Genomic DNA, 17,971 nt, shown 5'->3' with positions numbered 1-17,971 from the left:
TGATAGATGCTTCTTTGGACTGTGGTCTGGCCCTATTGGTTGACCAGTTAGGGGGACACATCAGAGGTTAACTGCATCTCAGGGCATTCTCCAAACTGGATGCATGTCTTAAACCAGGCAGGCAGTTCCTGCTTCTGACCAAGGCTGGATCTCTTTGTATTCTTTTCCCCACTTTTGTCATCATAAGAAGAGCTGATCTTTTTAGCAATTCCCTCCCCCATAGGTTGCTATCTTAGAAGCAGAGAATTATTTTTAATTGGTTTGTTTACTTCTAAGCCCCACTCATCAGAGGCAGAGTTTTACGTATATTTGGCTCAGCTCCTTTCTCTTGCTTGGGAGACCGATATTTAGTAACATTAAAATGAAACCATGGGATCCCTGGGTGGCGCAGCGGTTTGGCGCCTGCCTTTGTCCCAGGGTGCGATCCTGGAGACCCAGGATCGAATCCCACATCGGGCTCCCGGTGCATGGAGCCTGCTTCTCCCTCTGCCTATGTCTCTGCGCCTCTCTCTCTCTCTCTCTCTCTCTCTCTCTCTCTCTCTCTGTGACTATCATAAATAAATAAAAATTAAAAAAAATTTAAAAAAAAATGAAACCAGTACAGTTAACATCCACTGACAATTATAATTCACTTCTCTAAAACATAATATTCCAAACTTAAACATACTCAGTGTTTGCTGAACATGCAAACATCTAAACACACAGCTTAGAATAAAGGAAACAAAAAAATCTGTTTCTGGAGTGAAGCACAATCACTGCTAAATATCTTATGAAGACTCTTAATCAAGTACTGGGCGGCTCTCCTAAGATGTGGTGTCTCCCATCCAAGAGCAGAGACTCTGAGACCTAGCAGGGCAGACCATTCAGGTTTGGAGACAGTAGAATTAAACTGAGTAGATATTTACTTCCTTTTTATCCAAATCCTGATTTTTTTTTTAATGCCACTGGCTTTGTTGGTATGTCCTATGTCAATGGCTGCTTCAGTTCCATTTTGGAATTAGGCAGTTTTTAATATCAAGTTGAGTAGTATGATTCTCACATTCCCCAAGCACAGCTTGAAGCCTTCACACTTCACTGCAGCATACTTACAGTGATTCTTCAAGATGAGTATCTCTTTCTCCCTCTTTCTTTCTCTCTCTCCTTATCATTCTCTGATGTTGACAGCACCTGGTGTATGTGTTCCTTTAAAGATCCATAGGGGCTGCAGTTCACTTGTGTACTGGTTGAGTCAGCATAATCCAAAGGAATGGCAGGCAAAGCAAAATCACATATTCTCTAAAAAATCACCCTAACTGGAAAACTCTAAAAGTTTTTAAAACATATGACTTTCCTAAGCCATTTTTCTGCCAGTTTTAAAATAAATGAATACTAGTTTTATGATTCAACTTATTTTAGAGACACTATTTACTATGTCATGACAGGAATTTTTATTTGTTTTTCTTTGCACAGTCATATGTCTTAAGTCTAAGATGAAAATACCTTTGTCTAATTTTGCTTCCATTTCTTATGTCTAAAATAACAATCTAATATGTTTTCTTTGGACTATGAGTTATCACTTTTATTATGAAAAATAGTATGTATGAATATTAAAAAGACATTTTTTAATATTTAAGTGAATTTCTGTGAAATGCTTCATCTTAAAAACTTGGTTTTGGCTGGGATGAGAGAGGCATATCAGTCCTTTTTAGTCATCTGATAAGGATTTAAAAAAAATAAGTGGATACCTACTTGTCTTCATTCAAAATGCATAAAATAAGTTATAATTCTAGAATGTCATAACTTAGTCAACATTGATGACCTGAATTAAATAAATGACATGACCCAGGAACGTTGTCAATTAAAATAACAATAATTCTGTAGTAGGGAGTCAGGACCTGTGAGTTAAAGTCCGTGGCATGGCTTGTCTCTATCTCTGTATCCTTAGACCAATAACTGAATCTCTCTGATACAGTTTCATTATCAGTACAGTAAGTGTCATTATCTGTGATTTGATAACTACAATTGAGAGCTCTTTAATTTTATTCTAATCTTTGCAGATTGGTCATGTCATTTTATGGCTTTAAGTATGTGCAAAATTCAACCTACATACAGAGAACATATTAAGATCCCTTATATATGAACAACAGCAAATGCTAATGGCAGAGCTTCTCCTTTCCTCCCATCAGTTCCTATCTGGCTGGTAATGTGGGCTCTGATAGTGTCCTGGCCTGTGGGGACCTGCTCTGGTCTGATCCTCCCTATCCTGCCTTCTCTGCCCTTTCTCAATGGCAGCATCAGCATTTTGGCTCTCCCAGGACTAAACTGAGTAGTGCCACCCCCCTCAGCCTGGGCCGCTGTCACTTTGCCACTCTCTGTGGTGATTGGCACCTACTTAGAGGTCCAAGAATTTTCCTTTTTCTCACCACTCTCTTGAATGAGGTAAGGAAAAGTTTACTGTCACTTAATCAACCCAAAAGAAAACAGCTTGACCAGCATTAATTGAGTGCCATGAATGAAGCACAATCTCTATTCTCAGTGAGTTTATAATCTGATAGAAGACACATACATTAAGCAGAATTTCAAGAAAATATAATCAATTCCATGATAACAAGCAGAGAATGTTCTAGAAACATGAAATCTAGTGGTTGGTCACTACAAGGTTCTAAAAAGAGATTATAAGAGTGAGGAAAAGAGAAACATGAAATGGAGCTAAGGTGTGAAAACATGGAATTCTTGGGAACCTACACCGACGTGTCATTATGATCCAAAGTCCATAATTGACATTAGGATTCACTCTTGGTGAAAACGCAAGTTTTCAATTCCTTTGGGTAAATGCTGTGGATCTCAGTTGCTCGATTATATGGTAAGAGTATGTTTAGTTTTGTAGGAAACCATCAAACTGTCTACCAAGGTGGCTGTAACCGTTTGCATTCACACCAGCAGTGAAGGAGACTTCTTGTTGCTCTGCATCCTGGTCAGCATTTGGTGATATCAGTGTTTGGGATTTTGGCCAATCTAAGAGGTATGCCATGGTACCCCCTTATGGTTTTAATTTGCATTTCCTGGATGACACATGGTATAAAACATTTTTCATAGACTTGTTTGCCATCTCTCTTTTTTTGTAAAGTGTCTATTAAGGTCTTTTTTTTTAATTGGGTTGGTTAATTTAATTGGGTTGGTTTTTTTACTGTTGAGTTTTAGAAAAATCTCTGTTTTGGATAATAGTCTTTTATCAGATGTGCCTTTCACAAATATTCTCTTCCACTCTATGGCTTGTCTTCTCATTCTCTTGTTACATCTTTTATTCAATTTCTGCATGTAACAATCTTTGTACAAGAATAGAAACAACTTTGGGTCAACTCCACTGACTTAACTCATAAATATAACCTTAAGTTGTCTGAAATGGACATAATTAATTATGTATTTTAAGTGCCTGAAACTATGTAAAAATTTAGTACATCTCAATCTTCCAGATATTTTAAATGATTGGCATAGCAATCTTACAAGGACCAATAAGGACTTTCTAAACTTTCTAGTCCTTTAACTAAATCTTAAGCACCTAAGCTTATTAGCCCTGAAAATATGATCATTCAAAATTATTAATGTAGGAGATCATGTTATCTTATTTATGTGAATACAATTTGCAAGTAAATTATGTTAGGCTTTTCAAATTAAAATTATAAGTGTATTACCAACTAAGTGCTTAAATTCAAGTCACAAAAGTCATTGTCAGATTGTTTTACAATGTCTCTAATATTATCTAAAGATTTTAGATAGTTAAGAATAAACACACTGATTATCCCAAGGTCATACATCTTATTCATAAATTTAATTGAAAAGCATTGATACTATATTTCTTTGCTGGGGCTGCCATAACAAAGCACCATCGAGTGATTATTTAAACAACAGAAATGTATTTCCTCACAGTTATAGATTAGAAGTCTGTGACAAGTTTGTTTTTTTTTTCTGAGGGCTGTGAGGGAGAATCTGCTCCATGCCTCTTCCCTACTTTCTAATGATTCCCTGGCAATCCTTAGTGATCCTTGGATTACAGATGCCTCACCTTAAGGGCATCTTCTTCACGTGGCAGGGGGCACCTGGTTGGCTCAGTTGGTAAAGCTTGTGACTCTTGCTGTTGGGGTTGTGAGTTTGAGCACTATGTTGGGTGTAGAAATTATTTAAAAATAGAAATCTTGGGATCCCTGGGTGGCTCAGTGGTTTAGCACCTGCCTTTGGCCCAGGGTGTGATCCTGGAGTCCCGGGATCAAGTCCCATGTCGGGCTCCCGGCATGGAGCCTGCTTCTCCCTCTGCCTGTGTCTCTGCCTCTCTCTCTCTCTCTCTCTCTCTCTCTCTCTCTCTCTCTATGTCTATCATGAATAAATAAATAAAACCTTAAAAAAATAGAAATCTTTTTTTTTAAAAAAGTTCTTCTTCATATGACATTCTCCATGGGAAGATTCTCATACTCTTACTATGTGATCCAGCAATCAGGGTTCTTGGTATGTACCTAAAGGAATTGAAACCTGTGCACGAATGTTTGCTGAAGCCTTATTCATAATTGCCAAACTTGACGTAACTGAGATGTCAAGTTCAGTGGGCAAGTGGATAAATAAACTGTGGTATATCCCAGCAAGGGGATATTATTCAGCGCTAAAAAGAAATAAGTTATCAAGCCATGAAAAGACATGGTGGAACCTTAAATGCACTTTACTGATGAAAGAAGCCAATCTGAAAGGGCCATATACTGTAGGATTCCAACTATATGACATTCTGGAAAAGGCAAAACTATGGAAATAGTAAAAGACCAGTGGTGGTTAGAGGTTGTGAGAAAGAGAGATAACTAGGCAGAGCACAAAGGATTTTTAGGCCAATGGAAATACTCTGTATGATACTATGATGGTAGGTATGTGTCATTATACATTTGTAAAAATCCCGAGAATGTACACCACCAAGAGTGAACTCTGATATAAATGATGGACTTTGGGTGATAATGCTGTGTCAGTGTAGTTTCATTGATTATAACATATGTATCACTCTAATGCAGGATGTTGATCGTGGGGGAAGCTGTGTGTGTGGAGTGGGGAGGACAGGAGCGACATAGGAACTCTGCACTAGCCACTCAGTTGTGTTGTGAACCTAAAGCTACTCTACAAATAAAGCTTGTTAATTAAAAAAAAAAAACTATAATAAAAAGAGGAAGTAGAGCGACACCTGGGTGGCTCAGCAGTTGAGCGTCTGCCTTCGGCTCAGGGTGTGATCCCATCTGGGGATTGAGTCCCACATCAGGCTCCCTGAGAGGAACCTGCTTCTCCCTCTGTCTATGTCTCTGCCTCTTTCTCTGTGTCTCTCATGAATAAATAAATAAAATCTTTTAAAAATTTAAGTTGAGTAACTTGAATTTTTAAAAAATAAAATACAGGAAGTAGAAATATATAGAAATGATCCAGATAGAAATTCAGTATAGGAAATGATCCATATCCTTTGGTTTTATGAGTATGTAAATTGCTTGAGAGCAGAAATTATTATTTATTGGTATTTACCTAATATCTCACATAGTGCTTAATAGTCAACAGATGACGGTTGAATGAATGAATGGGTGGATGATTGAGTAAGAGGTGTAGTACAATAAACTTCTAGGAGAGGAAGAGTACTTCTAACAGAATTGCTTTGCCTTAGGCAGATTAACTCAGTGTAGAGAAAAGTGACCTCACCCTACACATGTAGTTTTGAGTTGCTGTCCACCTAGCAGATCAGCTTAGTGTACAAGAACAGAAGCAAAGCAGAAATGTCCAGAGCAGCTGTAGAGTAGATTGGAGGCTGATATATCAGAACAATGAAGGTCTGACTCTCCAACAAACCACAACTGTGTTTGTCCTTGAAGATACTGTAAAAGTAGCAGCAATCCAACCTCCTCAAGTACAGACAAAGCTATATAGCAAGAGGTGGAGTATGTAGAGGGAATTGTGAATGTCTTCCAGACTCTGAAGAGCACTTTTCCTGCAAGTCACTCACCAACTCTCCTTCCTGGGAAGATATAGCACATTCAGTGGGCTGGCAATCAGGATTCAAATCTCAGTTCATTCAATTATGGAAACTTAGTAGATTGCTTTATGCATTGGTAGTTTTATACATAAAATGAAAAAATGTCCTTGCACTCATTGTTAACCATCAAACAAAAATTGTTTTACACTCCTTGGGGTAACCAGCATTTGAGATGATTAGTCTTTGTAGCATGAATAACCCAAGTGCTTGGTCAAGGTCATAGCTGTACCTGAGGTCAGGCCCCCTTGAGCCCCATCAGCCTAGCTCCCAAGCCAAACTGAGCCAGGGCCCTCATTTGCTGCTGTCTTCTGAGCCTCCAACTTTAATCCAAAAGAGCATTGTGATTCTAGGATATCAAGGAGAGCCCCAGTCTAGAAAAATTATACAGTCATTCTAAACAATTGAATAAGAATTAAATGTTGATGGATTCAGCCTGTTATTCTCTATAATGCATCTCTAAATCCTGCTAAAGTATGACTTTGGAACTTACATATCTGAACTTTCCAGTCTGTGATTGACAAACACACAAAGTTTTGAAGGAACATAGTTTTCAACAATCTATTTATGGGGTATTCCTGGTGTAGACTATCCATAAGGCCTGTAGCTTCCTCAAGAAAAATCTGCAGGATGTCAGATGCTGTTTTTATTTCTCCATGTATCATTAAAGCTCATGCTGGTTGCTCCTTTCGAGTTATACATATTACAAATGGACATTCCTCACTTTTCATAGGAGAATTTTCATAGAAAAATGATTTTCAGGAGAATTTTCATAGAAAAATGATTCACATCCACCCCATCAGCATATTTATTGTTTTGCTTCCAAGATGTACCCCAATCAGTCTACCACTTTCCATCTCTACTGCTTACTGTCCTAATCCAAACCACCATCTCTCACTAGAATCCCACAATAGCTTCCTGTGATTCTACTTTTCCATCTGTCCCCAATCGGTTCATTTCCACATTGTAGGCAGACTCATCAGTTTAAAATATCACAACTACCAGCTTTGAAATTTCTAGTGGCTTCCCATGACAAATCAAATGAAACCCAAACTCTTTATGGAGGCCCAGGAGGCCTGGTGGATCTTGCCCATGCTCACCTCCCTGGCTCCTATCACACCATCCCTGCCCCTTACTCAATGTCCTCCAGCCTCGCTCTGACTTTCTTCCCTCAAGGCAGGTCCTCGCCCTTGCTGGTCCTCTGCCTGAAATAGTTTGATTCTCATTCTTTTCCTGGCTGATCTCCTTGTGATCCAGACCTCTGCCTCCCAGAGGGCAGCCTTCCCTAACCTCCCTGACTAAAAAGACCCTCCCTGCCCTTCCCAGTCACTCTCCCTCCTGTACATTTTATTTCTTGCATGGCCCATTTTGTTACTGAAAATGTCATGTTTGTCTATTTGTTTCTTTTCTTAATGTCTGCCTTCTCAGCTGCCTGAACACCCTAAGGAAACAAATATCTTAGTCCTGCCTCTCCTGAATTCCCTGTGACTAGAGCAGTGCCTGGCATAAAATATATGTGCATCAGATAAGTGAATATATAGATAGGTACAGATACATCTTAATATTCATTCAGTAAATATACTTATTTTATTTAATATATATTTATATGTTACATATGAATGAATAAATATCCCTGAAGATTCTTTTTCATATCCAGTTTTTTTTTGTTGATTTGTGTTTTTTTTCATATCCAGTTTTTATCATGACTTGGAATGTTGAGTGATTGGAATAATCATTTCTGATAAGAGTAGGAGCTGCACTAGAATAAAGGCCGCAACATAAGTAAACAATAAAGGATTTTGTCTCTTTCCTGTATCTTACTGCAAGTTGAATGTAGTTGGAATGACATGTAGAATTACCATACTCCTTGGTGAAATGCATCCAAGAACAGTGATATGTATGTGTGTGGTTTTGAATGTATTTTTCATGTACCTTATTTAAAAGGGTTTTACTAAAAAATTAAAATAAAATAAAATAAAATATTAAAATAAAAGGGATTTACTACTCTAAACTCTAAGCTGTACTCCAAAGTTCTCATGCCTATACTGAAACCACACATATCCTTTGATTTTAGTGCTGGGATCTTTGGATTTTTCTTTCCTAACTATCCTTTCTCCGCATGTATAACACACTTTTAAGATGGCCTCAAGAAAAAGGAACATCTGGAGTGACCATGTTAAGTTCTGAAGTTAAGTTTTACATAGATAGATTTATCTGTGGCCTAAAAAATTAGATATTTCTACTTCCTCCTAGGAGAACTCCTCCTTCTATTTTTTATACATATTTGCATTCACAACGTATTTTTTTCAGCACTCACTGGGTAACAGGCACCATGCTCACCTCTCATATTAAAATAACTAATGAGACTGAGCCTACTTGGGTCTCTTAGTCTGACATCTCATCTGTGGGATGACTTCTTATGCTGGAGCCTTGGGATTCTTCCCCACTCTGTCTCTGGCCATTGTCACTCCAGGAAAGGGTGATGCTAACATTTTTATGGTGTGTTTCAGCAACTTGGAAGTATATACAGTATACTGGCTGCAATCTTGAATGTTGGCAACATTGAATTTTCTTCTGTAGCAACTGAACACCAGATTGACAAGAGCCACATTTCCAGTCATGCAGCTCTGGAGAACTGTGAGTGTTATTATCTTCTGTTCAAAATTGAACTCTTGAAAAGTGTCTAATGAAATACTGTAAGTGTCTTATAAGGATAATTTCAAGCAATTGTACTTTTCTGGAATCCTAAAAATGAAAACTCTAATTCAATTTGTGTAAAATGAAGTTTATGAAGTCCAATATTTAAAACAGATCATCATGCCTACAAATTAACTGATTACTGCAGAAAGCCTTTCTAAAGACAGGCTTTCATGACTATTTTAGGAGCTATTTACATTTCAGTGTAAAAACACAGAATATACCATTAAAATTTAGTAAACTGAAAACAGTTAAAATTATTATTTTATAAACTTAGCATCTCTATAATTTTGTAAGTAATAAAGACTTGTATATTTATTTTCATACTGGATGGATTTTATACTCATTCATCCTGATTTTATGATCATTTTCTATATAAGAAGAGTGCATCATGGGATTTGCTTCAGATCAGCTTTTTTTCTCTAACTAGCAGAGTTTGATGAAGTATTATAATAACTTAAGATTTTCCACTTAGCTTCTGATGGCATAGCTTTTTTTATATAGGAGATGCCCAATTTAAAAAATTTTTTGATATAAACATAAACCCCCATAATTCCAGATTTGTTATAAGTTTCAATCATAACCTAAGGAATCATGATACAAATTTATATATTTTTCTGATTTATACTTAATCAGGATCAGAATGAGATGTTTTAGGGTAATTTCAGAGGACTAGATACCAACCGTCCCAGTCTGGACCTGTCCCCAGAGCCCTATCATCTCTATCCCACTATGTCTCTGGAACCAGTTTGGTAAAAGGACTGAGGTTGTCATGTAATGATTGGCATGGACCTGGGAACATATTCTGATTTTTCATATTTAAAGTTAGTTATTGGCACAGAAAGTATTAGATTGATTTTATTTATGTATGTATTTGTGTATTTATTTATTTATTTTCTGAGCCATAGAGATCCCTCCAACCCATGATGAACTGAGCATAGATAGATCAGCATAGATCCCAGACTGAACTTTGTTCAGCACATCTAGTATTTTGTGGCGACCTTGAGCCAGTAGCTCCAGGCTGATCTATAGCTCCCAGCAATCCTCAGTTAGCAGAAGTGGAAGGAAAAACAAAAACAGAAAACTACAATGATAGATTGAGATCTCACCATTGTCATAACTGGAAGAGTTATCAGCCATGAATAGAATAATTTACAACAGAGATATGTTGTAGATATGAGTGTATACTACCAAACTAAGAAATGACTTTGATAATTGAGAACCTATTTCTGTATAGAAGGAGGCAATCATATGGGTCACAGAAGGTTAGTATTAATATGAATATCATTATAATTCAATAAAGCACTTTCTGGAATAGCCATTCTTGGAAAATAGAAATTTTGCTAACTTACTTAAAATGGTTTATAATTAAAGTTGCAAGGAATTATCTCCACACCAAGGCCATGTTTTGAGATGGTTTTGCAGGTGCATTGTTTAAATCAGGCACCAGTTCTATCTATTCAATCCTATAAATATCTCTTGAATCTGATCACTTTATCTCCATCATCTTCATTCTCACTAAAGACAATATCACTTATCACCTGAGCTAAGGGACCTCCCCATTGTTCATTCTGTATCAGTTCTTGAACTTTTCCAGGCCATTCTCCACAGTTCATTCAGAAACCACTTACACATGTACCAGTGGGTTCTCTGAATTTCCCTCTCCCCCTGCTTGTTTCTCTCTCCCTCTCCTTTTATCTTCCCACTTAAATTTCTTAATTAGCTTCCCATTCCTTCTGGATAAAGATGATCAAAACTAGAAGTTTGTCATACAAGGTATTATACTTAGCATTATATTCCCAAGTAATTTTAATGCTTGGCATGTTGTAAACACTCAGTAAATATATGTCAATAAATAAACAACGCAGGAGTAGAAATAGACATATTAATCAATGGGAGACACCATCTAGAAATGGCATTACAAGTCCATAGGGAGTCAGTGTTGTAGAGACTGTGAACTAGCTAGCCCATTTGAGTGGGGGAGGGGGAATTCAAATTCTTCTCATACACCATATACCAAAATAAATTCCAAGCCTATAACAATTTAAATGCAAAAACACCATAAAAAGTGCTAATCCTGAGATGAGAAAAGACTTGAAGAATTTTATGTGCAAAAAACCAAAAGCAGAAAGGATTTTTAAATGCATATTTGGTCACATAAAAATTCAAATCCTTTCATACTAATACAAGAAAAATAAATGAAATTGTAATACAAGTGAAAAGTGAGAGAAAATATTTGCAACATATACATAAGCAATATGTGTGACTTATAAAGAGCTCTTCTAAATTGATTAGGAAAATTAAATATATCAATGACAAAAGGCAGTTTATAAAATAAAACCACAAATTACTAATAAAAATGTGAATAGAAGAAAAGTATTTAGCTTCACTAAGAGTCAGTTAAAAACAAATTAAAAAATAGACATTTTTTTCCTATCAAATTGGCCATTTTCAAAAGTAATCTGTGGTGTCCATGAAATTGCATTGAAATTACTGGTTTTTACTTAACTGATAATAATATAATTGGTTCAGAGTTTTAAAAGAGCAGCTAAATAGTGTACATCAAAAGGCTTAAATATGTTTATATACTCTGAACCAGTTGCTGAACTTAGGCAATTTATGCTAAGACAATAATACAAAACAGGAACAGTTTCATGCCCCAAATATTTATCCCAGCATTCTTTATAATTATGAACATATGGAAACACCCTAACCATCCAACAATGTAAAAATTATTCATATGATATATAGCAGAATTTTATACAGCAAATTAAAATTGTTTATAAGCAATATTTAACAAAATGAGAAATTCTTAAGATATTATATTAAGATAAAATACATATGCAGAATAGTGGCAATAAACATCCCTAAAAGGAAAGGAATGCAGAATGTTAACCTCAAAGTAAGATTTCTGCAGTGAGCTTGTATTACTTCTGCAATCTGAAAAAAGTTATAGTAATGTTCAATGATTTTAGTCACATAGTCAAGAAATAGCTTGTCCCAAATGCTAAAGGTAAATTCAGAATGTTGAAAGTAATTTGAAAGGAGAACAACTGATTTTAAAAAATAGTCTATCATGTAACAGTTTGCATTAAAGATATTTATTGTATTAAAAATGAATATTTTTATTCACTGAATTTCAGTATTATTCATTTAAAATTCCTGTGATATTTAATTATCATTAAATATGAATATATGTTCCAGGCATCACATTGTAACAAAATTTAATGATTGAAATACATAACTGAGAAGTAGTGTGGTAAAAATATATATATGAACGTCAACATAAGGTTTGTGCTTTTTTGATTCCATATTGCAGAAGTTACATAAAATACTTTTGTTTGGGTGTACCCCTGAAGTCTAAGTAAACTTCCAATTAATTTCTACATTTTGTGGGGCACCTGGGTGGCCCAGTGGTTGAGTGTCTGCCTTTGGCTCAGGTTGTGATCCTGGGGTCCAGGATGGAGTCCTGCATCAAGTTCCCCAGAGGGAGCCTGCTTCTCCCTCTGCCTGTGTCTCTGCCTCTCTCTGTGTGTCTCTCATGAATAAATAAATAAAATCTTTTAAAAAATTCTACATTTTGAAAATGTGTATATAATAATGGTGTTCAAATTATCCCAAATCTATTCATCATGCTTTTAAATTATTTAACATAATTCAGTGGAATTGTGTTTGGCGTTACATAAACAACCACTGGCTTGTGCAAATGTATTTCCCCATCAGCCAGTTTAGTTTGGGTTGTGCTATATTATTATATTATACAGCAGCCTACATTTGACCAAATAGAGAAAAATGATTGGAGCCAGGACTACTACTGAATAGTAACTTATTTTTACATTATAAATTCTTCACATATTTATTTCAAGTCATTTGAAGAAAGTAAACTAAGATGTTTTCATTCAATGGGAAGTTACTTCATTGCCAGAACTTTTTCTAACAACACATCTGTTTATTTTACTTTTTTTTTTTTTTTTTTTTTTTAGCTGCTTCTCTGCTTTGCATTCAGGCAGATGAGCTACAAGAAGCTCTTACCTCCCACTGTGTGGTCACTAGAGGAGAAACAATTATACGACCCAATACCGTAGAAAAAGCCACCGATGTCCGAGATGCTATGGCTAAAACTTTATATGGGCGTCTCTTTAGTTGGATAGTCAATCGTATTAACAGCTTGTTGAAGCATGGCACATCACCAAGGTAAACATTCTTATGGAAACATTTTTTTCCCAAATGTCAGGTGATATAAATCTGTTTTCCAATTTACTGATTTATGTATGAGTGTCTCTGAAGTTGTTTTTAATTCTTATTATTTAATTGCTAAAGTTCTCTGCTTTATTTCCTACTAGCACTTTATTGGGCCAGATAGCTACAAAATTTTTAAAGTCCTGGGACTTTATTTAAAACTAAAATATTTTTTTAAAAAATAATAAAATAGTATTTAATTGCATTTTAAAGTACTTTACTACAAAATAAATTCAAATATATTTATATCTTTCTCCAGGTTACCATTTATTCTATATTAAATATGAATGAATAACTCAAAAGTAAATAACAATTCTTTAAAAGAGATAAAATATTTTTAGCAAGATGTTTTAATTATCCTATAGTGAAAGACTAAATAAAGATAATCTTACACAGAATTTATGCTTTTCTGCTATAGTGTTTATTGAACATATTTTTGCCATGTCTAAAAGGCTGCCATGTCTAAAAGTGATTCATGAATTACTTAGGGCTGCGATCTAGAACCCATGAACCCACAGGAAAAAGTATAGGAGCTATTTCCGTAATACCAAATATGTGTCTTTTACATATTAAAATTAATGTTACCTACTTTAATTTTATATTCTATGAAGAGATTTTTCACTCTGTGTCTTGGTAGTAGTTTCTTAGCTAAATCACCAAAGTAAAACTCTAAGATACCCTGCCTTACATTCCCTCTTAAGAAACTAAATAAGAACTCAAAATAGTGCCTTTTTAATTTTCTAGTGGGAATGATGATGAACTGAGCATTGGCATTCTGGATATATTTGGCTTTGAAAATTTCAAAAAAAATTCCTTTGAGCAGCTGTGCATTAACATTGCAAATGAACAAATTCAGTATTATTTCAATCAACATGTGTTCACATGGGAACAGGTAAGTCAAAGGTACTATAAAGATGCATGCATGTGTGTGTTATACACAGAATTGTACTAATGAAGCAGGACTTAAATCATCGATTTCAAGCCTTAAATATATAGACAAAGGAAAGATTTTCTTTTCTGCATGATCATAATTAAAACAAAAACAAAACCAGAAAACAAGTATGAATTTGGTGTGTCTTGAAGCATGACCTTGAATGCCCTCCATCTAAAATCAATGCACCCTTTTGCAAAACTTAGCAAGTCTGAGGCTTGTAAACAAAGAAGTATCTTTGGAAATTTAAGTAAGCAGATGTGTCCAACTGTTTCTCTTTCTGTAAACTGCATAGCTGAAATTCTGTATGAAATTTAAATATCCATCTAAAATGCGTTAAAACTTCAGAATTCTGGTAACTAGGCAACAGAACACAAGATAATGGGTTTGATGCAAATGCCACAAAACGGCAATTTTGTCCGGGTACAGCGTGTAATTTATGATTCTGCTTCAAAAATCAGAGACTTACTTGAATTGCATTTGGCAAAGCTGTAGTATTAAAATTACTTCGACTATTTTGTCAGGTCTAAAAGAAACGGTCATATTTTTTATCATTTAGTATGTCATTGGTCTCCCTTTAATAATATTAAATTGTTTTGTGCTTATGATTAGAACTGAAGTTTTTTGTTAAGTTGAAGATAAGGCAGAGGTATATAAACCTCTTTTGATTTCAAATATTTAGGTTTGTTGAGGATTTGCTTTAAAATTGCATTTTGAAAACACTGGTAGCAAAGAAAAACATTTAAATTTGACATTTCCTAGGCCAAGAAAAGGGACAAAAATGTGATATTTTTATCTGTGTTTGCACAGCTCTCATCTAGCCCAGGATCTGGTCTATCAAATATCCATTCCTTTTCTTCCTTCTCCGTCTCTGGCTTTGTCTCTGTCTGTCTCCCTCTCTCCCTTCTCTCTGTTCCCTCCCTTAGTGCCATCCCTTAGTCTAGATAAATAATGAAATCTTTAAAAATCATTAAAAACAAAAGCCCTTCCCCAACCTGCTTATCTCTCAGCCATGGCCTCTGTCGTCCCTTCACAGCCAAATTTCTTGAAATCATATTCAGTATTCATTCCACTGCATTGATTTCTTCCCCATCTGAGTACCCTGAGTCTGTAGCATCTGGCTCTGACTTCAGCCATCCTACTGGAATGGGCCTTGCTGATCTCATCCGTCATTATTAGTATCAGAAACATTTTAGTCTCTACATAATAAGCCTTTCTGTAATTTCCAACCCTGTTGACAGATTCTCATTTCTGGAGAGTCCCTCCTTTGGCATCCCAAATACCAGTACCATCTCCTGTATCATGCCATAAGTAAGTAGTTCTCAACTCCAGCTGCATATTAGAATGACTTGGTTATCTTTGTCAAATCCCAGTGCCCAGACCCTGTCCCAGAGCAGTTAAATCAGATCTCTTGGGATGAGACCCAGGCATCAAGGTCTTTTAAAGTTTCCCAGTCTGTTCCAATGCACAGCCAAGGCTGAGAATCACTGTCCTAAATGCTAACTTATGCTCAGTAAGAAAAATCATCTGTTTCCATTATTTCAATCATCCCCTTCATTCTAGTGATGCCCAAGCCCTCATCTCCCACTCCCCATGTTTTTTAACTCCTTGCCTCCATTTAAGACAGCTTCCAGAACTTTATCCAGAATTGAACTTGTCACCTTTCTCTCTTCTTCAGTGAGTGACATCTCTGTCCACCCACTTACTCAAACCAAAAATGTCATGTTGCCTTTCATTTCTCATTACTGAAATCAAGAAAATTATTGAGACTTATTCACATACCTACCTCCTCTATACTCCAGTAAAAATATTTGGTTTATAATTTTGCCTTTCTTACGAGGCTGCAAACTCCTTGAGGTCATTTTGTATCTTCAGAGCCTGATGTACAGCAAGTGCTCAATAAATATTTATTAAATTAATATCTATCTTGCTTTAATGCCTCACAGTGTTCACAGAATCCATTCTAACCAGAGCCTGAAACAAATAAATTTTGTTTGTCTATTTGTTTAGACTTTCTGATAGGGATCTATTAGGATTATCTCCTTTATAGGACTGGCTGCATCTTCACATATTTCCCATCTGATGAATTAGCAGCTTGTGTTGGTAGATCTCTGTGTTTCTTCTCTTTGGGGGGTTGAAGTTAGAACCTACTTTTTTTGGAACTAGTCTTTAAACCAATGTCCATATCTTTCAATAATTATTTGCTTTTCACTTCTTTTAGGGTATTATAGTTTACAGTCCACTTTGATAGCTTTGAATTTTATCCATGATCCTAATGCTCTTAATGCTTTTTGCCCTTGGGCTTGCTACAAATGAAACTATTCTGGAAGGCTCTTTTAAATATCCTTGAGAGGCTTTCAAGACAAAACAACTCAAAATTGCCCCCAACAAATTAAACTTTCAACTGGAATCCAGGATTATACAAAGTAGTTTGAGGAATTAAGGCCATTCATAATCCTTTCAAGCGCCTTCCTAAGGTAACTACCCCAAGAATCCTTGCTTCATAATCTTACAGACCACTGAGTGATCAGATCGATGAATAATGTGATCCACTGGATTTGGGATTAGTCAGTGATTCTTTTGATATTACCATGTGGGTGCACGTGTTTTGTTTTGTTTTCTCACTCTGTCACTTCTGTGTGAATGCAAAAATTGTAACTCAGAAATGCTACCTATAGCTATGTATATTACCTATCACAGGTAGAGAATGCACTTATTTTGATTTCTATAAATGAGAAACAGCTATTAAGACAAATCATTAATTAAAGTCATGGTCACACTTTCCTTTTCATCATAGGTTTGACCTGAGAGCTCCTTGATTTAATAAAGCCATTATTGCTTATCAGTAGGACATACTATTATCAGTTTCACAGACGTTCAAGCAATCTGGGCAGTCAGAGCAAGAAACAACTCTCTGGCAACACCTTCACAAAAGAAACAATTTCTGGTTATATTTAAACCAACAAACATTATCTTTACAGACAGTCCTACAACATTGGAATATAAATAAAGGTTTGCTGAAAGGCTTTCCTTATTTCGCTCAAGTTCAGTTGACATGTAATATATAGGGGGACACTCCAGCAAAGTTGGTTATGAAGGTATTTTAAATATTGTTTTCCCATTACTTTCTTTTTGTGTGTGTGTTAATAGCATAATTTGAGAGAACCTGAGCCAGGTGTGCAAGGCCGGCTCTATGCTGTTTTTTTTTCTTAGAACCTTTTTCCACCCAGCGTGGAGCCCAAAGCAGGGCTTGAATTCACAGCCCCAAGATCAAGACCTGAGCTGAAGAGTCAGACACTTAACCAGCTGAGCCACCCAGGCTCCCCCCACCCATTAAAACAATAATCAGTAGACTATAGTAAAACATTTTTAGTGAAGGAGTTTATGGTACTGATTTAATCCATAGTTTGCTGGGTGGATAGTGTTAAATAATACATAGCTCCTGGAATTTTTCTGGAGTTTGATGTTTCATAATACGTGAAGCTTCCATACTTTTCCAGCATTAGAAGAAACATTATATATATATATATATATATATATATATATATATATATATATATATATAAAACATTTTATAAAATTATAAAATTTTGTTAAAATTTTAAAGAGACAATTTATACCTGAAAACAGTAGTCTGAAAATTAAATAAAAATCAAGGTCCCCACCCTTACAAATAAGGGTATAGTTATAATTTTGTAATATTCAAGATTCAAACTCTTCTAAACGAGTTACAATTTAGGCATTTATAATTTTCTGTCAGTTTTATTAATTCATTTGCCAGCCTCCTCTATTACATTTGCATTAGCATTATTTTTTAATGATTTTATTTTTTTATTGATGAGAGATACAGAGAGAGGCAGAGATATAGGCAGAGGGGCAGGACTCAATAGGGACTCATAGGCGGGACTCAATCCAAGGACCCGGGGATCATGACCTGAGCCACAGTTAGTTGCTCAACCACTGAGCTACCCAGGCACTCCACATTAGCATTATTTTGATGCACACTATTTGCTCCCATATCTCTCAAAAAACTTTAGGTTAGCAGCTTAAAGAGTAGCAGACAAGTAACCACATTCCTGATAAGG

General features: G+C 35.7%; 1 protein-coding gene across 1 annotated transcript in view; it reads left to right on the top strand.

The window, feature by feature from the left end:
• The window catches only part of MYO3A (myosin IIIA), a 225,221-nt gene that overhangs the window by 124,844 nt on the left and 82,406 nt on the right, over positions 1–17,971 (top strand). Inside the window, exons 16-18 of the mRNA XM_055332397.1 lie at positions 8,530–8,656; positions 12,700–12,910; positions 13,700–13,847. Coding sequence (XP_055188372.1) covers positions 8,530–8,656; positions 12,700–12,910; positions 13,700–13,847 — 486 coding nt within the window. The remainder of the gene's footprint in view (positions 1–8,529; positions 8,657–12,699; positions 12,911–13,699; positions 13,848–17,971) is intronic.

Source organism: Nyctereutes procyonoides, unplaced genomic scaffold (assembly GCF_905146905.1).
Source record: "Nyctereutes procyonoides isolate TBG_1078 unplaced genomic scaffold, NYPRO_anot_genome, whole genome shotgun sequence".
In the NCBI taxonomy this organism is placed as follows: Eukaryota; Metazoa; Chordata; class Mammalia; order Carnivora; family Canidae; genus Nyctereutes; species Nyctereutes procyonoides.
The sequence above is the reverse complement of the archived record's forward strand: the minus strand, read 5'-3'. Positions and strand labels throughout refer to the sequence as shown.